Source organism: Indicator indicator, chromosome 24 (assembly GCF_027791375.1).
Source record: "Indicator indicator isolate 239-I01 chromosome 24, UM_Iind_1.1, whole genome shotgun sequence".
Classification (NCBI taxonomy): Eukaryota; Metazoa; Chordata; class Aves; order Piciformes; family Indicatoridae; genus Indicator; species Indicator indicator.
Window position 1 is genome coordinate 12,779,132 of NC_072033.1, and position 23,113 is coordinate 12,802,244.

The 23,113-nt window shown below is 41.7% G+C and overlaps 2 protein-coding genes across 2 annotated transcripts in view; both read right to left on the reverse strand.

Moving 5' to 3' along the window:
• Positions 1 to 1,251: 1,251 nt before the first annotated feature.
• Positions 1,252 to 6,385, reverse strand: TCFL5 (transcription factor like 5). The gene is made up of 6 exons (XM_054392011.1): positions 5,652 to 6,385; positions 4,837 to 5,020; positions 3,909 to 4,068; positions 2,928 to 3,165; positions 2,037 to 2,178; positions 1,252 to 1,371 (listed from the first exon to the last, which is right to left on the reverse strand). Exons 1-6 carry the CDS (start codon positions 6,383 to 6,385, stop codon positions 1,252 to 1,254), a joined length of 1,578 nt encoding a protein of 525 aa, XP_054247986.1.
• Positions 6,386 to 11,455: 5,070 nt separating this feature from the next.
• DIDO1 (death inducer-obliterator 1) overlaps positions 11,456 to 23,113 on the reverse strand; it is a 39,840-nt gene continuing 28,182 nt past the window's right edge. Inside the window, exons 14-16 of the mRNA XM_054392025.1 lie at positions 22,488 to 22,577; positions 21,611 to 21,806; positions 11,456 to 14,921 (exon numbers count right to left, since the gene is read on the reverse strand). Coding sequence (XP_054248000.1) covers positions 11,539 to 14,921; positions 21,611 to 21,806; positions 22,488 to 22,577 — 3,669 coding nt within the window. The 3' untranslated portion in view covers positions 11,456 to 11,538. The remainder of the gene's footprint in view (positions 14,922 to 21,610; positions 21,807 to 22,487; positions 22,578 to 23,113) is intronic.

The following is a 23,113-nucleotide window of genomic DNA, read 5'->3' on the forward strand; positions in this document are numbered from 1 at the left end:
AAGAAAGGAAAATAAGTAACAGCATTTCCACCACCTCTACTTAAGCTATTTGCACAGTAATTGTGAACAAAACCCCAATAACAAAAAAAGGATGCTCTCCTCAAGTCCTGCCAAAGCCACCTGTCTGAACTGTTGTAAAAATAAAAGGAGATTTTTTTTAACCTTTTCTTTGTGATGTTCTCAGTGTCATTAACACACAACCAATGAGCTCAGCTGATCACCGTTTTCCACAACTGCTGCAAAATTGTCCAGATCTGTGATTTCAAACAGTGCTTATTTTGGGAGATCTTTTTTTTTTGGGGGGGTTTGGGGTTTTTTTTGTACTAGAAAGCTGCCAGCATCATCTAATTTATTAATTAAAGCTCAGAAAGCCAATCTCAGCCCACACCCTGTTCTGTCTCTACCCCATGTGCTAAAGCCTATGAACAACAGAGTCTTTATCTTTTAAATTTATCTTTAATTTTTATCTTTAAATATGAGTATCTTTCATTTTTATCCTTAAATCATTCTCATTCCTTTAAATATGAAAATAATTTGTGCACTTAAATAATCTACCCTTTACAACATGCCACTAAAGGAACAACACAAGGCAGTTATGAGACAGATATTAAAAATGGATCTGTGTTTAAAAAAAAAAAAGAGAAGCTAACACCAGGTGTGTTAAAATATTTATGACAAATGTGAGCTTCATAATATCAATATCAGCAGTGTGTAGAAACTATGCACGTAATTAATTAACCAACACAACCTTCACATTTTTAATGGGAAAAAAAAGGATGTTCTAAGAGGCTAATGTCAATTTCTTCTTTGACTTGAAGAGCACATCTGCATCTAGTCATTGAAACAACAGATTGATCTTCTACAACTACTCTTAAGTGTACTGCATCAACTCAAAAACCCAAAGCACAACCAAAAAAAAAACCCCAACCAAAACTCTAAAGCAGAACAACAAGCAGAAAAATAACACTTTTTTTTTTTTATATATAAGTGAAGGAGAAAACTACTTAGTGTCAAGACATTTCCATGTAACTGCTGCTCCCAAAGTCCCTTTAACAGAGCACTGAGTTCTACTGCTGGTTGTTAACTTCCACTTCTAATTTGAATCAAGAAAGTTTTCTTTAAAGCTCTCTTTCCACATTTTTCACAAGTTACATTCTGCAATTCACATTCAGGATGAAAATGGAGAAAATGAAATCCAGTTTGAGCCATTGCTAGCCACAGCTGTCAGTCATGCAATTCAAGGTGGTCAGTTCAGACTATTTGGTCTCCATAGCCATGAGTGTTTTCCTGCACTGGACACGTTACAAAGGAGTCTGAGCTTGCTATTTTTAGCCTCCTGCCTGTTTTACCACAGAACACAGTCTCAAATTCCTAAATATAAAAAAAAAAAAAAAAGAAAAAAAATTTATGTTTGATGTAGATAGTTACTTGAACTGTATGGTTTTGTTTTGCTAATGTCTTGGGAAAAAATACAACAATCTTTAAGGAGGAACCATCTAGAGGGGTAGATTTCTTCTCTCCACACTCCTCTTCTTAAGATACTCAGCAGAGCCACTATTACTCTAGGGTTCCAACTACTGGTGTAGACTGTTGTAGTCTAGGAGCTGATTATAGACACAAACCTATCATCCACTTTGAAATAAATAATGTGGGCATGTAGCTGTGAATCCCAGCACTTAACCACTAGATCATGGGAACTAACTTAGAAGACAACTGTGAAACAGGTGGAAATAGGGAAAATTAAGAGGGAGAGAACTAATTTAAGAGGATTTTGGTTCTACATTGGTGTGCAGACAGTGTTATGCTCAGGAACTGGGCTAACTAACTAACAACATTTTAAAGCCTGATCTGCACAGCCTGAGGACAGCCTCTGATTCCACACCACTGAACCAAACCAGCTCTAAAAATAAGCAAATTCCAAGGCATTCCATGACACAGTGCTCCTTAACAAACAACATTCCTCATACTTTCAGCCACGATACCTTTAAAACATCTCACATTTTTATCAAGAACCAAAAGGAAATGAGATGCCCAACCTGTTTCAGGGAATCCCCATGCCTCTCCTGGATGTACTTCAGGAAGGCAGTTGTCCACTGCAGAGTTGTTGCCTTGTCAGTGTCTACAGTACAGAAGGGGACCAGAAGATTCAGCTCATCACAACACACCCGGATTCTGCGCCTACAGGCAAACACAAAAGTTATCAACTGATGGGCAAGAAGGGAGGAAGAAAAATCAAACTAGGAGAACCACACACATGTGCTACAAGCCCTGGGCCTTGGAGAGTTGTTTTGGTTAGCTACAAGTTCACAGGAAGACCTCATCACCCTCTATCACTACCTCAAAGGAGGTTGGAGCCAGGTGGGGATTGGTCTCTTCTCACACACAAGTGGCAGGACAAGAGGAAATGGCCTAAAGTTATGCCAGGAGAGGTTCAGCTTGGAATTGAGAAAAATGAGAATAAATTTCTTCCAAGTTCTCAAGCACTGGAACATGTTGTTCAGGGAGGTGGTGGAGTCACCATCCCTGGAGGTATTTAAAAGATGTGGTGCTGAGGGACATGGTTTAGCAGCAGTGGTGGGATTGTGAGCTCTAGGCAAGTGGTTGGACTTGATGATCTCAAGGATGTTCCATCCTGAACAGTTCTATGATTCCATGAAGCTTTGTAGTGGTATATTAATCATGTTAAACACAAGTTACCTTATCCTTATGGAATCATGGTTTGAAGCCTGTTTGTTTATAAAGAAACAACAAACAGCCCCCCACAATGAATATGTTGGGATTTTTTTTCTCCCCCCTAACAAACACCAAACCCTCACCATCTGCATTGCTTTTGCTTGTAGGTAAAACCAAAACATGTTACATTTAGTCAGGGTAATGCCAGGAGGATGGCACTGGCAGCACCCGAGGCCACTCCTGGCAGGACTCACCTTCTGTCTCTCTCCAGGCGGTTGTGTCTCTCCCTTCGCTGGGCCACCCCATCCTGTGCCCCGCTTGGCACCTGCATGCTGGGGTTTGCCTGCCAAGGCCCCTGGGCAGAGGCAGGCCCCTGGCAGTCTGCTCGCAGGTTCTGGATCTCACCAAGAGGTTTGCGATCTGCATTTGGATCCAATGGGCTGAGGTGGCCACAGCTTCTCCTGTTCATGCTCTGCTTGCATACGGTGTCTCCTTGGAAAAACAGGAAGGGAAAGAACCATTTGTAACCCTCCCACTGATCACTGAAAATGGTCACCATGGAAAAGGTGTTTTGATCACTCTATGAGGAATAATCTTTGAAGCTTTACAGACAACCCAGACCAACTCTTACAGCAACATGTCCTATGGAAGCCTTAAAGCACTGATTGCTGTTTCAAAACCACCCAACTTCTACTTCCTCAGAGAATCCACTGAGGTCATGCCTGCTTTTACGGAATCCTAGCATTTTACAGCATCCCAGAGGTCCAGAAGGGACCTCTGAAACTCATCCAAGTCCAACCTCCCTGCTAAAGCAGAGTCCCTCATAGCAGGTTGCCCAGGATCACAATGTCCAGGCATGTTTGGAACCACTCCAGAGAAGGAGACTCCACAACCTCTCTGGCCATCAATCTGAGGCACATTTAGAGGGACTGAGCCTCTGGTTAGTTTGACACTAACTAGACATGGGGTCAGAAATCGTGGAAAGAAACCAGTTTCTTACTCTTTTCTTACTCTTGGCCCACACTGTCCAAGATACTTTGCAACCTCAGGTTTTCTCTTTTCAAGCTAGAAGCATAAACAACTTTGCAATCTAGTTCCATAGTGCCTAGATATAAACCCCACATCTCATGTGTGTGTCACTCAAATAATATTAATTCTAGAAAACACAAATTCAGAAAACATTCTAGACCTGAAGGCCAAGAGAAAGCTAAGTGAAAACAAGATAAAGGCTTTACCTCCAACTTTAATCCAGACTTCCTCAGGCAAAGATTTACTCATGGCAGCTCCAGTCTGTTTTGTGGATTCAATCTCCTGGTAGCAGAAAGACAATGTCTTGGGTACCCCAAGGTCTTGATGTTTGGCAGCTTCCAAAATAGTGCAAGAGGTTCCAGAGGTCTGTGAAAACCAAAAAGGAAATACTTAAGAGGACATTAAAAAAAAGACTGCTTTGGTATCACCATGTTAAGTTTTAGCCCCACGATTCAATGTGTTGATATCACTTCCTCATCAAAATAAACTGGAAAAAACAGAATCATAAAAATGGTACAAAGCATCTCCTCCTTCTCCCCTGTAGTTGAAGATGATGATACACTGATAACCTCCAGAAAAACATGATCTTTTTTTCTCTTTCCTAGCAAGGAATCCAATGGCCTGCTGATCACCACTCATCTTGTCCCCATGTACTCAGCACTGCTGAGGCCACACCTTGAATCCTGCCTGGGTTCAGTTTTGGGCCCCTCACTCCAAGAAGGACATTGAGCTGTTGGAGCATGTTCAGAGAAGGGCAAAAAAGCTGCTTGAAAGGTCTAGAGCACAAATCCTATGAGGAGCAGCTGAGGGACCTGGGGCTGTTCAGCCTGGAGAAAAGGAGGTTGAGACCTTCTGTCTCTTCTACAACACCTGGTTGGAGCCAGGTGGGTGTTGTTAGTCACTCCTCCCAAGGAACAAGCAATAGGACAAGAGGAAGTGGCCACAAGTTGCACCAAGGGAGATTTAGGTTGGACATGAGGAACAATTTCTTTCCTGAAAGGGTTTTCAAAGGCTGTCCCAGGGCAGTGGTTGAGTCCCCATCCCTGAAGGGGTTCCAGATCTGTGTAGATACGGTGCTGAGGGACATGGTTTAGTGGTGACCTGGCAGTGCTGGGTGGTGAACACGTTACCCACCTGTGCTTGTGAAGGGTAAGCACTCCCAGCAGCAGAACATGGGTTCATGGTGAATAAGGGGTATGTGAACTGCAAGGAAGCCGTGGCAGGTTCAGTCTTACTTTTCCCTACAGCAGCACTCTCGTTTTCTTGCTGAAGAGGAACACCTACCAGTTCTGACGGCTGTCGAATCAATGTCACTAAACTTAGACAAACAAACAACAACAAAAAAAACCCCACAGAAAACATCAGACTTGTAGATGAGTGCAGAAATGTTTATAGCTACACACACTTCCAGGAACTATCACCAAGAAACCACTTCCATTTTCTGCAAACCACAGTCATTGTGACTGCCTGTTTCAGGGATAAAACCAAAATCAGCTAAGGAAGTTTTTTATTCTCTGCAGTAACAATTCAGCTTTATGCCTCAATAAAATGTTTTATCAGCACACTAACAGTCACAGAGCCAGGCTGTAAACCAGTATATTTTTGCTCTGTTTACCCTCCACATTATAACCCAAATCAATTGCTCTTAATATTTTATTGTGATCTAAATATCTACTTCGCTTTTAGCAAGTTGCATGTTAGAACTAAGTAATATTCTTCCCTCACCTTTATTTACATTACATGTTGCAATGAGGAATAAGGTGGTAAAGCAATTCATCTTTGAACTACATCAAGTACAAGATATAGAGGGGCCAAATCCAAGGTCAGTTTGATTGGCACAGTTTATAACTACTACTCTCATGTATTAGAAATGCTGTTCAGAAAAAATCATGTTTGACATCTACAACACAGAGTTTAACAACATAAAACTAAAATTAATTGCAACACACTTGTTAAGAGTTACTCCAGATTCTTGGGGTTCTTGGCATCTGGGGTTTTCTGTCTGGATGCTGTTGAATCTGTCTTCCAACCGAACTCTGACTGCAGATTTAGGCCTAGGCTCTGGTGCCAGTACCAAATTTTCAGCAAGTATGTTTTCTTTATTGGTCCCAACAAACGTTTCACTATGTTTAACTTTTACTAAACCGTGTCCTGGGACTTCTACAGAGCCACTGTTAGGTGTTCTCTCCGTTTGGTTCACAGGGAGGTTAGATTCACTAAGTAACATCATTCTGAGCTCCTGAAAGTCAGCATAGCTCAAACGTGGGTTAGAACTTCGCAAACTGCTGTCAGAGGGTAACCCTGACTGACAGATAGCTGAGTAAACCGGCTGGGTCCCAGAGCTGTTCAAAGAACTCCCCTCCTGACTGCTGCTCAGTGAGCTCTGGTGCGGAAGGGGGTCTGCAGAATTACCAAGCAAGGAGAAAGAACTGAGCCTAGCTTCCACTTCACCTCCACCAGCTTGTGTCTCCATATGGGAGTAAAGTATGTGCTGCAGCTGGGTATACTCAATTTCCATCAACTCCACCAGGCTGACGTCGGTGGTGGTGAAGCTAAGATTTTGCTCACCAAAGGAAACGTCACTTGAGCCTCCAGGTCCGACAGCAACTGGAGCAGGATCAGGAACACTAGCTGTGCTTTGAGGAATGGAGGTCTGAGGCTCTTCTGGGGCTGATCCTGACATGACTACAATAAACCTAATCAGTTACCAGTGTCTCTTCCAACAGTAAACCATAAAACCTGCAAGAATGATCAATACTAACCATAGAAAAAAAGAGAAAAAAAGGGGAAAAAAAGAAAAGGCAAAGAAATGTCACTTAATACTGATCCAGCACCACCACCAAGTAACACAGCAAGGAACAAGCTCCTGATAGCAGGCACCAGCCCCTTTAACCACGGCTCCCCACTCTGACCCAGCTGAATCCCTCCCTCCCAGTCCAAGGCACCTGCTGAGGAGAAACGGGTTTCACCTGCCAACACCCAGCCTGGGGAGGGAGGCTCTGCGTCCTCTGCTCTATGTCCTCGGCTCCCTAAGACTCCCTCCGAGGACCACCTACGGGTCTGAGGGCCCCAAACGCAAGCCGCACGGCAAAGCGGAGGGGGCAGGCCGCGACTAAACGGCAGCTGGCTAGGGGAGCTGCCCCTCGCCGCAAGGCTCCGCGGGCGGCGGCTGCCCTCGGTGCGAAGGGGCGGCGGAGGACGGGACCCGCTACCCCCGCGCCTAGCCCAACGCTCTGGCCAGCGGCCGAACCCCCACTGCCCCCGGACCCGCCGCCCGCGCGCCCCCGCCAACGGCCGCGCGCAACCGACGGTCGCGCGCTTGCGGCCTGCTCCGCCCTGCCCTGCGTGTCAGGGCCGCCGCCCTCGCTGTGCCCCGGCCCCGTGTCCCGGGCTGGCGTTGGGGGTGTTCGTGTGCTGGCCAGTTCGTGCCGTGGAAGCCCGGCCAGGGGGGATGCTGAACCCACGCCCGTGGGGAAACGACCAAAAGCTTGGAAACATTCAAGGAGGCTCCATGGAAGCTGTCACCTCCCCCCTCCGGGAGAGGCTTCTCAGTTAAAGGTTGGCGCAGCAAAGCTTCGCTCACCACAAGCCGTTGCGTAGTGCCACAGCACTGCTTTTCTGCGCCAGTCTTCCTCGTTCAAACATTACACACATTATACAGGGTTTGTTTTTTTTTTTTCGCCATCAAGAGGTTTGGGAGTCCCCCAGCGCACAGGAGGCAGTTGTATCGACTTCAAGTTAGGGCAAGGCAGAGCTCAGCCCCTCGGGAGTACAGAGTGGGTCTGTGGGGTAAATCGCTTCAAAATCCTCCCCCAAAACAGCTTGGGGAGGGCTCTGAGGTCCTGACTGCTGATGAACGTCCATCACCTCCTCAAGGGATTCAAGTTCCATTTCATCACTACTCTCAACCGCTAGTGGTTAGCAGCCACCCAAAGCACAGATAGTAGGAAGGAAAGTTGTAAGAGAAAGGAAAAAGCCCCAATGGTTTGAAATTGACAGACTGGTTTCTTTCATTTCCCTTTTTGCCTTTTGTTTTCCTTCTCTCTCTCTTTTTTTTTTTTCCCCTCACCAAGGCTTCTGTGAAGCATTGGAGGCAGAAAGCTCTTTCCTACATCGCATATATAATCCATAGCCCTGGATTTCCTCTTGGAAGATTAAGTTAGTGAATTATAAACACTTTCATACTTTGCCAGTGTTTAAAAACTGTTCTTTGGTAGAAAAATCATCCAAAGACACGACACACCACCCCACCCCACCCCCTTTTTTTTTTTTTCCCCAGGACTTGTAAATTATTACCACAGTTTCATGACAATGAGCTTGGATGTGAGATCTTCCACACGGAGACCTTCCGAATTGCTTTTTCCACCACAGGCATCTCACCATCATGAGCAGTTTGTTTGTACATAATATTTCTGCTACTTGTTAGGCAGTTTAGTGTTAAAAACAGACACCTGTGACAGCAGACATTCTAGAAACAAGTCAGAGGGCAAAAGACACGAAATGCCACTCTAGGAAACAAAAATCCAATTCAAACAATTCCCTTTGGGAGGATAAAAAATAATAAAAATCTGGTTACTGCATTCTTTACTGATGGCCATATTCAGCTGAGGTTGCATGCACTGATATTTTCCACGTTGAAATGTGCTGGTTTATATAAAATGTAGCCAAAGCCTGAAAGTCACAGAGATGCCTTTCAGAAATTTTAAAAGCAGTTTTGTACAGATTGGGCTCAATACACACTTTCTTCCTCCTCTAATCTTACTGCCTGCTCTCCTTAGAATGCATAAAGTTGGCAGAGTCTTTTATAGATACAATAATCTTATGTTATTCTAGACTTTTCAGAGGCTTTTACATACAAATTTTTCTAAATGCTCTTTGGAAACTGAATTTAGCTTGGTACAAACATAGCTAAAAGCTCAAAATAGTAAGTTGGTACATCTTAAGACAAAAGTCTGAATAAAGCCAGGCAATTGTTTCTTTTTTTTTCTCTCTTGCAATACATGATAATAACTCAGGACTATTTTTAGTCTCTACAAATTGAGTTAAATTGTTATGTTCTTTTCAGCCTAGCTTTCACTGTCTGCTGCAGTAAGCAGAGCACAGGAACCTTGCTGCAAACCCCAGTCTAGGTTTAAAAACAGAAGTCCTTAGTGTTTTGTCTGTATGCTGTTGGGCTCTTTTGCCACTGCTTCTGTGGGAGGATGCATTTAATGTTCTTAAATTGTGCACAGATTCCCCAAATTGATGTGACAAGTGTTTCCTAGAAGATGAAAAGCCACACATCTATTTCATTATGGTGTAAAGTCAAGGAATTAATAAATGGTGTAAACTGAGTTTTTCTGATGTTCAAACATGAATTAGTTCCTTTTTTCCTTCTCTTTAGATTTTTTTACTGTGAAATCTAAAAATGCTAAACTTTCTAATTCAAATTTAAAAAGCCGTTCCGGGGATGTTTTAGAGAAAAAAAATGAACATGTTTTCATGAGCTTTTTAGAATGCATACAAATAACCGTCAAGGGGGTAGTGATGTCCTGCAAAACATCTGTCCTTAAACAATGAGGAAATGAAGAGTTGTGGCTGTTCAGCCTGAAGAAAAGGCAGCTGTGAGGGGAGACCTTAGAGCAGCCTTCCAGTATCTGAAGGGGGGCTGCAAGAAAGCTGGGAAGGGACTTTGTACAAGGGCTTGTAGTGATTGGACAAGAGGGAATGGATAGAAGCTTGAGGAAGGCAGACTTAGACTGGAGATTAGGAAGAAATTCTTTACAAGGAGGGTGGTGAAACACTGGAACAGGTTGCCCAGGGAGGATGTGGATGCCCCCTCCCTGGAGGTGTTCAGGGCCAGGCTGGATGAGGCCTTGAGCAACCCAAGCTAGTGGAAGATGGGGGTTTGGAACTAGATAATCTTGAAGGTCCTTTCTGTTCTATCAGTCTATGAACCAGCCTCTTGAGGTCTGTTGAGAAGTAGCGGTGTTTAGAAAAGCATATAGACACATGCAGATTTAAGAAGTGGACAGCAGTTCTCTGTAGATGTTTATTCTACTTACAGTAACAAAAACCTGTGCAGTCCCATATTTTAATGTACAGTGATATTATTCTGCCATATAAAATACAATTTACGGAAACTGCTATCAAGTAAACCTAAACAAACACACTTAACTTTTTGCATACTTTTAGGTATGTCTTTAAATTAGAAACATCTCATTAAGGGAAAAAAAAAAAGAAAGAAGAAACCTTACACCATAGTAGATGTTTGCATTTCATACCCCCTCTCTGCATGTTAATGTTTTCTTTACAGGTTCAGAATACAGATGGATCCTTTCAACCAGCAAATCCTTGATGTGTAAGGACTCCAAAGATGCACCAGTATGGACTGTAAGATCTGTGGTGAGATACATGGCCTGCATGCTACTTGTAATGTAGTCTTCAAACGTTCGCAGGAAGCTAATTTTACATTTCCAAAACTAGTTTATAAAAAAATATCAAAATATTTACCCAACTGTTAATTTACACCGTCAAATAAATTAAGCAGGGTTTCATTTCATGCTTGGCATACTTGAAGAATACATGAAAAGTAGCAAAGTCATGTAATTCGTAGTGAAAAACATCCCTCTTGAATGACAACATTAAGTACCATCACTCTGCTTTTCAAGCTTAATTCAGTTATACTTTTTTTTCAGAGGAGAGTTTTGTAATATACACTACCAGCCTAAGTAGGGTCTAACAAAAAAAAAAATCAACCAAAACAAAACAGTGACTTTTTTTTTTTCTTTTCTTTTTCAGGAGCTAAAGAGAATGAAAAGTACAATAAAATGGGGACATTTCATAAATCTATGGCAAAATTCTGCAAAACCAAAAGAAACCTGAAAAATTGCTCCACTGAATCAGTTCGACCAAGGGAACTGATTTCATGGCCTAGTTAACCAAGTAATTCTCCTTTCCTTTGGTTTACTAATTTTTGTAGTCTTGGCTGTTTTCAATTACATGTCTGATGTTTTTCTGTGTCTTGCTGGTTATAAAGGTGCTGTTTTTGTATCTTCTTTAATTACAGACTTGTAAAAATGCAACATTTTAAAACCCCTCAGCCTCATGAAAAAACCCTAAGTGGGACTTGTTTCTTCTCTGTACACTCAACAGATGGATTCCAGAACACAAAATACCTGTATATAAAAAGGAAGATAGTGCACTTTGAGCTTAGAACATTCCATTTTCAAATCCTCCATCAGTCACAAGTGATTATTAACACTGATCTTCTGCAGCCTTTTCCTCAACACACAAGACCCTTCTGTTGTAAAATAAAGAAGACAAGGTTGGACTTCTGGTTTTTAAAGGGTGTGCTGTAGGAACAACTTTTGACACTGAAATATCACCTAAATGAGATGTAAAGGTATGGCTCCTAAGGTCGGGATTAAATTCTCTTATAAAATTACAATTCAAGTTACTGGAAAACATAACTTTATAATCTTAAAAAGCAATATGCTCTTCATAGACTTTTTTTTTTTTCCCATTTCTGGACTGTAAATGGAAATTTTAAGATAAAGATGCAAGTAGAAAAACAAAATTTCAGTACAGGTAACGGCTGTGAATTTTTATAAGAAAAAACGTTATGCACAAAATGCAGCAAGTGAAAGTCCGCTATGTCCTTGCCTTTGCTCTAGCTGAGGATTTTCATTCACAGTTGTTCAAAAGTTACTCGTTTGTCAGTACTTTCTGTAAGGCCAGTTTTACAACAGCATTTTTGAGAAGGTGAGAATATACACTATGTACAGAAGATGCTGCCTCGGTCCTTGCTGGGTTATAGAAGTGTTATTTATGAGAGATAGAACAGGAATCATATTTCTATGACTGGTTAGTAGAAGATGAAGCTTCTGTTTCTGTTGGTTTCTGAGTTTCCTTCGGTGGTTCTGGCTTCACCTCTTTACCAGTTTCCTTACTCTTACTGCGATCTTTGCGATCTTTGCCTCTGTCTCGGTCCCGGTCTCGATCCCTCTCTCGGTCTCTCTCCTTTTCCCTGCTTCGATCCCGGTCCCTGTCCTTCTCTCTGTCGCGATCTCTGTCCCTGCTTCTTGATCGCTCTCTGTCACGTCTTCTGTAGGAGTCTCTGTCTCTGGTTCTTGCTCTGTCTCGGTCCCTGTCTCGGTTTCTTTCCCAGTCTTTACCCCGCTCTGAATCCTTCTCTCTGTCTTTGTTTTGGTTTCTGTCTCTACTTTTATCCCAGTCCTTGTCTCTGTGCCTATCCCAGTCCCGGTCTCTATTCCAGTTTCTGCCACGCTCTCTTTCCCAGGGCCTGCTGTGTTCTCGGTCCCTCCGTCTCTCCTCGAAGGGCCTGCCCTGTCGATTGTCTGCCTGCTGAGGCTCTGGCTGATCTAAACCTTTGTCTTTATTTCCTCCCTCGTACCTCTCTCTCTGTCTCCCTTCAAACGTCTGGCCTCTAAATTCAGGATTTTTGCCTTCTCGGTAGTCAGATGCTGACCACTGTCCTTCTGACTCAGGTCCTTGTCCAGACATATTGGAAAGAGATGCAGATGGTCCAGCTTCTTCCCACATCTCCTTTCTGTGGGATGATAGATGGCTTGGAAGGTCCAGGAGTGGTCTTGGGGGTGGCTTCATACCTTGTGTGGACTGACCTTGAAAATGAAATCTAGAATCGTTTTCTTCTGGAAACATTCCAGGTGCTGCTCCTCTTGGTCCTCCAAACTGAAGTGGTGCTGGACCTCTCTGGTTGGGAAATCTGGGTGGTGAATTCCCTCTCCGTTCTTCAAATGGCTGTGGCAAAAGTCCTCTTGGACCAGGCATATGATTTGGAGCTGGACCTCTCTGCCCTTCAAATTGATTTGCGTGAGGCCCTCTTGGTCCCCCAAAATGACTCGGGGATGGACCTCTTGGCCCTCCAAATTGGGGGCCTCCTCTCTGTCCTTTAAATTGGGCTGGTGGGGGTCGTCTTTGACCTCCAAAAGGAAAAGGTGAAGGGCCTCTGTTTCCCATAAACTGAGGTGGATCTGGTCCTTCATACTGTCCTGGAGGCCTAATCATTTCATTATATTGGGAATCTGAGAATTCCCTCTGTTCCATGTGAGGTTCCCTACAATCTTCAAACTGAGATGGTGACATTCCTCTTGGAACACCATGATAAGAAGGGGCAGGACCCCTATTATCACCAAAAAGAGATGATGGTCCATGCTGTGCAGAAAATAAGGAAGGAATGGGGCCCTTTTGACCTCCAAATCTTCCAGATGCAGGACCTCTTTGTCCATCACTATTTGGAGATCCATGCTCTTCAGAGAACTGGGGTGCCGGTCCTCTAAAATTAGGTCCATGAGGTCCTCCAGGTGCATTCATCATCATTTGTGGTGGAGGCCCTCCTTTCTGCCCAGGCAAAGAAAATGGAGGTCCAGCTTGACTTTCTTCAAAGTGTTGTGGGGAAGGTCCACTCTGAAGTGATGGAGATTCAGTTTGTTCTACAAATTGATGAGACTGAAGATTTCTTTGTTCATCATATTGCACTGATCCAAGCCCCCTGTCTGGTTCAAAGTGAGCAGCTGCATTTTCCTGAGCAGGAAACATTGGGTTTGAAAAAGAATCCCTTCCCATTACTTCATTTGAATCATTTGCCCATGATACTTGATGCATGTCTTGCAAAGACTGGCTGTCATTTGATATGGAGAAATTAGGCTGAAAAGATGTACTGGGGGGTGTTGGAAGCAGCACTTTACGCATAGGTTTGGCTGCAGGTTCTCCTGTAGCTGTGACGCTCACGGTTTCCAGATTAACTTGAACAGTGTTTTCAAAGCTGCTGGTAGATGCCTCATTCTGGGACACTGTAGAAGCCTTTTCACTTGAAACCCAATTATCAGCATTGAAACCAGGCTGAGCGGCAGGAATTAAAGTCTGATCTTCCTTACTGAGTGGAGTCTGCAAAGCATTTGGAAAACTTGCCGGAGCAATTTCTCTTGGGGAGATCTCATTCTGTGCCACCTGTGGCTTGATGCGAGCATCAGCACTGTCATTAGTCTCAGTGGCCATCCTTCTAGCCTGTCGAGGATCTCTGTTCTGCCTTGGGTCACAGCCCTGGTTTAAAACTTGTGCTTGCTGATTTAGAGAGGAAGGTCCGTCTCCTTTTTGTGTAGCTTGCTGGTCCTGATGGAATAATTCGGCCTTTAATAGGGAAGATTTTGGTGGTGGTGACATTAAAGCATCAGACACTGAAAAATGAGCCATTGAAACACCAACAGCTGCTCTTTGTTGCCTGAGGGCTTCTTCTTGTTCCTCTAGTTGTCTTTTCTGCTCTTCTATTTGTTTGTTTAATTCTTCCAACATTTTCTGCTGTTCTACCAAGGATGAGGCTGCAGATAAGTCGGACACATATGAAGCAGGTGTTTCTGGAGCACTGGGTTTAGCGTCTGTGTACATCTTGTTAGGTAAATCATCAACAGCCACTTTTGCTTCTTCCAAGATAGTTTCATCTTCTGGATCATAGGCTTCATCCTCTAGTTCTGCTGCATTAGGAGGCTTTTCCACATTGTAGTGTTTTTCACTTTCCCCGGTCTGCAATTCAAAAGCTTTCTCTGGACCATACTCTTCCTCGGGATCATATGGTCTGTCATCCTCCTCCTCTTCTATAGCTTTGTCTTTTGACATCTGCCCAAACTGTTGCACAATGGGATCTAACAGAGGCACAGCTGACACACCCCCATCAGCAGCAGCTTGACCTTCCTGATTTGAGGACTGGACAGTTTCAGAATCTTTCGCAAGAGGCTCAAAAGTTTTCTTTTTCCCAAAAAGCGTCTGCAGGATGTGCTCCAGAGGTGTGGCAGTTTTTGAGGATGAAGGCTGTGTAGCTGTAGCACTTGCAGAAGCAGTGGTGGAAACTGGTGGTGTGGCAGTAGCTGTGCTCCCACTTTTAATCGAGGACAGTATTTTTAATACTGAAGGTGTAACTGCTGAGGTGTCTGGAACAGGAAGCGGAGGTGGAGGTGGAGGAGATCCAGGTGGTGTTGTACTTACAGAGGAATCTGCTGAGTAGAGGGTGTATTTGGGGGTCTTCTTCTCTTGTGAAGCAGCTTGTGGCCCTTTGGAGAACAGGGAGGATTCGCTTTCCTCGTGTGCCTGAATTCTGCTTCGCTTTTCCTCTATCTTCTCTGCTTCAATGCCGGTGGCAGGACGCTTCCCTTTCTGACAGATAACCAGTCCAAGAATTAAATTTGGCCGAGATGACTCAAGACCTGAAAGGAAACACAAAGATTGCATATGTAAAAAAACCTAGTTTTTAATTAGGCTTTCAGCAGAAACGTATTATTTTATATAGTGACAGCTACAGAAGTAATCACACCCCCCCGCCTCCAGTTTTTCTACATTCCATTAAATGACCTATTGGCAATTTTCATTAGTCCATAAGTGCATGCATCTGTTATCTCTACTTTTTATATATACTTTAGAGAACAAGTAAATAAATGTTGTGATTCCTTCCTTGACATTTTTAGTAACAGCTGCAGGTATGATAAAGTGTCTCTGGAAATGTTCCAAACCAAGCCAAGTTTTTATATTTTTTGTATTGCTGTATTGGTTTTGTTGTTCTGCCACCTGTACTTCTCCTCCCCTCAAAAATCATACATTCAAACATTCTGCAAACACTTTGTACACACAGAGATACTGAACAGTGAAAAAATTCCCTAACCGTATTGGTTATGTGCTGACATTCACACCAGTCTCAGTATTTTGTCTACCTCTCAGTTAAACAAACAGCAGTAATTGCTAAGAAGAACTGCACACAAACTCTGTTTGGAAACAGTATTAAAGCTTGTAACACTCTTTCTGTTTGTTTGTCATTGTTTGTTGTAGGATTTTCTTTTTCTGTTAGACATTTTAAATCCTGATAAAAGAAAAGCAAACAAGCGAAGGAGAGCTGAGGAAGACACTGCAAGAGAAAAGGATGTTGGCTTTCTCTGCAGGAAAACGGTTGCTTGGGCAAAAAGCTGGTATGCAGAGGGTAAGAACACTTCAAACCCTCTGCTGCAGGATTCAGTCTAAAGCCTTTCTGTAATAAAAAAGCCTTTCTATAATAAAAAACATTGTGAGCAGAATTACTCCCTTCTGAAAGCTTCAGATTTGAATCCTTGGAGAAGTATATCCAAAAATGATGGCAAAGTATCTGCTAAAGAGGTAAAATGCAAAGGTCTGTAGGTCTGTTTCGTGTTATTTCTTCCTTTGTGGAAGGTAAATGTGTCCAAGTTGAAAGGCAGGGAACAAATCTTTTAACATGCAGTCAGTGGCAAATGTGGATCTGTATAGAGGCTTTTTAAACTTCTGGCTTCGTTGGCTTTTTAAGGTTCTCATTTAAAGACCACTGTCCTTTCCCTAGATGTGCCTTTAGTTATTGTTTGCATGCAGCTGGGAAGCAATAGTGTAGAACCAGCAAACAATCTGCCAAGTGACTGATAATATTTGCTGGGGTTAAACAGTAAGGCGAGGACTCTCATCCACCTTGTTCCTTCTATTCAGGATCTTGTAAGTAGGAGCTTTAAATTATATATATATACACACACACAGAGCTCAAGCTAAATTCAGTTTGCTAAATAACAACACACCAAACCTACAGCTGCATTTTCCTTTCAGCTTCCTATCTCTCTTCAGTGCTTGCTGTATCCTTCATTAAGCAACAACTTTGTTCACAGAATGTCCCTGTAAATCACCAATGCTTCCAATTCTTCTCTCAAATCTTCTCTCATAGAAATCTTATTTTCCAGATAATGAACTACAGATAGTAAGCCAAAGATGGTAATTTTTCAAATCAAATAATTTCAAAGTTTTCTGAGATCTCTTGGCAACTGAGGGAAAAATCCCTTTGTGTTCCTCTGCTTGCAACTGGCACAGTACAGTCAAACTGCTTATCTAAGTGATTATCTAAGTGATTATCACTTAGATAAGAAACCAGCAAAGTCTGGTTACTCCCTAGAAACAGTTTCTTGACAAAATAATGAAAATTCGAGGCCAATCTAAAAATCTTTGCTTCAGATCTGCTATCAGGAATGGCGCTCATTACAATTATTAGAAAAGTAAGAACAATTAAATTTGAGTGAAAGTTTTCAGAAAAGAGTTATTCTGCAGAACACATTCTAGATCCAAAAGAGAATTTACATTATTGCACATTTTAGTGGCCAAGTTTTCCATAGTTCTGGGGTTAGGAGGATACTGGATATGATCCTTTAAAACATCTTTTATTTTTTGGTTTGTAGCACATCCTACTTGTACATTTCCTATCCTGTACACCTAAACCTCACTGCCAAAAGCTTTGTTTTTTTCCTCCAGGTAGAAGATTTCTGTGTTAGAAAGTGTTGCAAATTGTCACTTTCTTTCATATTTAGACAAAAAAAAAATATTAAAAGTTATAAATACGTGATGAAAACTAACCATTACCAGAACTAAAATTTGTTAATAATTCGGTACATGCACAAATTTGCCCTATCAGAGTAGTGAGGTTGCTGAGAAGCAGGCAGGATGGGAACTAAATAAATACTTATTTGCAGTGAATTTACAATTACTCCAAAAGCACCACATAAATATTTGACTTATCCAAATGCTCATTTGTACCAACAGCCTAAAAGCAATTCTAGCAGTTCTGTTCACAGTAACTTGCTCCCTTACATGAAATTATATTGATATAGAAGATCAAAAGACAACTGTGCAAAAAGAATTCACAACTACAGGGAGAACAGTCTCGTTAGGTAGAAATGTGTGGGAATTTGCTTTCTATTTTTCCTTTTTCAGGCTATAAATAACTTCACGTTTGGCTGTTGTTGACCAGTGCAGAGTATCTCACACTTTGGTGTTCACCTATATACTCCTGGTAGGCATTTGCTGTTCTTTGGTGGTTAACATTTTGTTTATCTGCTTTCATGCAGAGACCTGTGATTTAGGTAATCAGTCACAACGAATCTCTGAGCAATTAAAATAAGCAGGTTTCAAAAAAATCCACCAGACAGGGCATCTCATGAACAGCAATTACTGAAAGATCAGCTTTGAATCCCTGTGAGAAACAGTCACTAACTACAACAGGGTGAAATTGTAACACACTTTCAAGACAATAAATTCCATAAATTAAGAAGATTAGTTATAATCTAATCTATAGAGTTTAGCCATCATAGAATAAATCCATTAAAACTGTATATTCTGACACTCTTAATTTTACACAGCTAGTAGAAGTTATGCCTAACCTGCCTTCTGCACTCAAAGTGATCAAATACTAAATGCTTCCTTTGAATGGAAACATTCAGCTCCAGCAGCATTCCAAAGGTCAGCCCCATTCAATTTCAATAGCCATAAATAGGTTCAGTGTCTAATTTTAGAGAGTAACAAAAGCATTGGCTGCAGTCTCCAGCTATTGCTCAATGACTGTCTGTCACAAGCAAGCACTTTAGAAGTGCTGCAAGCTGTGTCAGCAGTTAGCAGCTTTCAGTGCTGAATTATTTATAAACAGTTATTATTCTATTATGCATCTGAAGTCCATGTGCTGGTTTTATTGAATTACATCCTGTGACTAAAGCCATTAAAGCAGGATATAGCAAATATTAGCACAGGATGATTATTTGTTTCTCTTACCCTTAAAGACATTTTTTGATTAAATCAGTTTTACCACATTTATGCATAGAATGGTCCCATCTTTCTCTGTCATCAGCAGCTGGAAAGAAGCTTCCTGTGCTGTTAAAGATCTGTGCCTCATTTCTGTACCTCAGTGACAAAACCATGGGACAGGACTAAGCACACCCATGGTGTACATGTTTAACTGCAGAGAGCACAAGATATTATTTAGATTTTTCAAGGCCGTGTTATGTATTTGTCCCAATTTATCATAACAGCAACTGACAACCATCAGCATATCTGTACCCTTAATTCAGGGACACAGATCACTTCCAGCATTGTGACACTGCTGCACATTGAGGTGCACTTGCTGCATGGAATTTGCTGGCAGAGAAAGTTTCATGATGCCGACTCCTACCACTGCTCCTTTGCGTAGTGAGATCTGCTGAGATGGAGACAACTGACTCCATTCAGAGTACAGTTACAATTTGCTCCATCTGTTGCAATTTTTTAAGAGCATTCTGAACAGCATGAGGGGATCTCATGCCTTTTAGAAAACTCACACTTCATATCATAAACTACCAAAAGGCTTCTCCATATTTGTGGAATCCTTTGCTGTTAAATGGCTGTTTTATTAAAATTCATTTATTTTTAACTATTTAAGATACTTGTTACCTCCCAAACACTGCCACTAAATGCCTCAATAAATCACACTATTGGTAATTAAGTCTGATTATAATGTTTTTTTATAAAGTGCTTTGAGATCTACAGATAAAGTGCTAAATAATGTTAAGTGTGTATCCGACACAGACAAGGAAATTACACATCCACTAAAGTACTTCAAAAAGACAATGCAGAGGAGCCCACTGAGACATAAATGCTGGTAATTAATGTCTGACACAAACCAAGTATGGAAAACCTTCCATTTTCCTCTGGTTTGAAATCACCCATGTCAGAGTTTGGTGTAGATCTTCTAGGCACTAGTGCAGTTCAGAAGTCCTCAGTTCTGTTCCAAATCCAGTCCATCAGGAAACAGGAGAAATTCATAATCGGTATGTGCCTGATGGAACTGGCTGATAACAGCTGGAATATCTTCTAACGAGGAATTCTGGAGTGGCAGGGGTTTACCATTCTCTCCCCCCTCCCTCCCACCAGTCATTTATCAAATCATCTCCAGCTATCTAAAGCATGATGCTTTTAGAGTCCTTGCTAAACTCCGTTTGAAGGTACACGACTGAATTTAAGGAGACAAGGACCACTTTCCAGAAAATATCTTTATTGATTATGAAAGAAGTAAGAAATGGCAAATTCCATCAAACGTCATTAAGAATTACATGGCTTTTACACTCTGGTTTCAAAACAGACACAAACCCAGGAAGACAGCTTACCTGATGATTTTTTTGCCCCCCCCATCCTGGATCTAGGTTTAGAATGTGAACACAGCTTGGCACAGCCATGAAGTAAACAAAAGATCCAAGATATGTGGAGACTGATGGCAGAAGTCTAAGTGGCTCTTTTATGAATCTGTTACAGCATGTGGCCTCTCTGCATTTGAAACCTTGTTTCTATTGCTATCTTTTAATTCCCTTTGCCTATAAAAATGGATTTCAATTGGGAAACTTGACATAAAATTTGCCTGCATCAACCCCACCTGCAAATGGCACCTGTTATTTCTTCTCAGCAATTCCTCCCTGTTTTGAAAAACTTTTACACTTTAAACTTAGCAAAACCAGGTCAATGTTACAAATTTCTATGCTCATGCTTAGCAGAGTTGAGTCTGCCCTTGTCAACATCCCAATGAAAGGCTTCATTTGAAAAGAAACCTGTAATGGGAAAGTTGAAGGAAGTGTAAAAGGGAAAATTGAGATTTCCACAGGAATGCCAAGTTCACAACCATAAGCCTCAAGCTGGTTGTTTACTAACCCAGCAAAACACTATGAAGATTTACAGCTGAATCAAGAGCCAGTCCCATTCCTGTGGGTTCAGAAAAGAGGATTTTTTTTGTTGTTCTGGCATGAGTTAAGACTCTTTTGCCTACATCCCTGTGCCAAAATTGTTCTGCACTTAGCATTTTTGTTTCTTGGCTGTAAACAGCAATAACAATTTTCAAAGACTATGAGGTGCTGAGATTCAACATTTCTAGCTATAATGCTATAATTTAGTCCTGCCTTTTTAGCTGTAGCCTAAAAACAATGGCCTAAAAAGCAAAGACTGGTAAGACAGACTTGGAGTGTATGAGAAAACTATTGCCTGAGGGTGCAGAGCAAGTGCCCTTTGCTATCTCATACAGGAAGGGAGAGCATTTCACTAATAAGGTATCATTTGCTGTTGATGGTGCATGCCATTAACAGATGAAAACCTGGCCCAGACCCTGCTGCTCTGAGGTTTTATTGAGCTCAGTCCTAAACTTGCATTTGGGGAGCAGAGGACAGCCAGCTTCTCCAAGGTCAGTCCCCCTGCATGTTTGCTGTTTCACACCTACCGTTTAGCTTGTTGCAAGCCACTGTTACCCCAGTGAAGTATGGCCTTTGTTGTAACCTGCAGTTCTTCAGCTTCTCCATTTGATTTTTTTGTATAGAACACCCCAGACAGGTATCTGGAAACTAAACGTGCACCTCCTCCATCCTCAGATAAAGACAACTTCACATTTTGTCACAGAAGGGTGTTTCATAGCTGAATTTGTTGCCAGTTCTTCTGTCACCAGGTTCAATGTACAAACATGGAGCAAACTCAAGCCAAACATCACTACTGGTAATTTAATCTAAACCCAGATGATTTTACTATTAACTTGCCTATACCAACTAGTGCCTGCCACCTACAAACCCTAAGGAACGTGGATCTCCTCCTTCCACAACAAACCCACTTCCAGAAGTCAGTGTTGCAGCACCTGAACAAAACACTTCCACTGCCTTGTGCACCACACTGCACTCAGTATGAGACGATGACAACATGGTGAAACCACCATAAATGTTACCTTTGTCTTCAGAGATTTCTTGACTCCTCTGCAGGCTGTTTCCTGCTTGATTTAAGCAATGGTGAGTGGCTTCTAAGGGCCTATGGTTTGTGGAGTGATGGGATGCTTAAGTTAGGGTGTGGGGGGATTTGTTGGGTGGTTTGGACTTGGTTTGTTTCCAATACAGTGGCTGTTTCACACACTTGGTTTTACCTAAATTTCAATTTTACCTTGAGCAGAGTTGGATTTCCAATTTTTCCCTATTTGCATTCTATACAATTGGATTTACATAGCAAAATTTAATAATGCTTACATTCATTGTCTCAGATTCACTTCTGGGTTGTGATTTTACCTGGCATTTAACCTCCCTTGTTTTGTGCTTACCTGGTCCCTCAAAAGGCAAGAGTTTGGAAGGAATTGGGTCCTTAGAACTCAGGGGAATCAAGTAGAGATCCTTGATATGTCTGTTGGTATTAGCTACAACACCAAAACGACCACGACTGCTAAAATAAGAGTAGAGAGAGATATAGGCAACTTCTTCTTCTTCTGTTGCAGGATGGAAACGGATCAAACACAGTTCCTGTAACACAAAAGCAAAGTGGAAAAACTCAACCTGCAACATATCAGCAAGTAAAGAGGTAAAGGAAGAACTCCAGGGGTAAGAATAATTGTACATTTATCGCTTCAGCTATGTTTTAAAGGCAGTAGCCTAGCTGTAAGATAGTAGTAAAACACAATCAGGTTTGTCATTTTCAGAATGATAATAGTTTCAGAAGTAATTTCAGAAATACAAACTACTTGTGTTTCTTACACCAAACTCAACATCTTGAGGCTCAACTTAACATGAGGAGAATTCTTAGTTTCAAGATTGTATCTAGATACTGTGCATCATTTTTCTCACTTCTGAAGTGTTCTTAAAGTCATATCTGTGACATGAATTGTAAGCTGCTTTTCTTCCAAATGTGAATTTCAGTACTGAATAAATTGACTATACGTTCAAATAGGTTATTCATTCACTTAAAAGGAGTAAATAGTATAAAGATGTAACTACTGTGCAGGAGACAGAGATCAAAAGGCTCTGCTGCTCAGTGTCTCCTCAACAAATCCAAAATGTAAAAGCAATAAGTGGTCCTAGTAGCTTTAGCTTTCCATGTGTGATCTACATTGGTATTTGCTGCTTATTAATTCCTATTATTAAAAGTTCTCATTTTACACTGTTGTATTTTTCTTCTGGGCTTTGCAAAGGATTTTAAGTCAATACCTTGGAAAGTGAAGATTTGAGTTTGCCAACGTAATCCCAGACTGTCTTCGGTAAGATCCTCCCACCAATGTGAATTGTATCTGGTAAATCCTAAACAAGAAGCATTACAGGGTAGTGTCAGAAAAAATAGAGGAGACTGATGTTTCAAAGCAGTGCAGGTTGCCCTATCCCAGCAGCCCAGGGGATAATGCACTATTATATTTTAGCAAACTTTCACACCAACTTTGCTACTTTCTGACAGGCCATTTCTAAATTTCAAGGTCATTAATTAAAGGCACTTCACCAAATGACTAATGGGATGCAGTAAACAGAAAAAAGCACTCCCAGGGAAGGAGAGCAGCAAAATGGCAGCCAGTTCTATGCACCCTTTAGTGGCTTTGTGCTCACAGGGAAGCTGCTATTTGAAACACAGATTTGGTTGGATTCAATGATCTTAGTGGTTTTTTCCAACCAAACCAATTCTATAATTTTCTCTACGCTTTCAGTTTCTCAGGAAGGCTGCACTTTGGACTGAGTTACATGAATTCTACTGAGCTTCCTGTCATGAGGACAGTGAAACTTCTTTTAGCAAAAGCAACACCAAAAAAGAACCATAAAAGTCCTGAACCACACATTTGTGTTGGAAA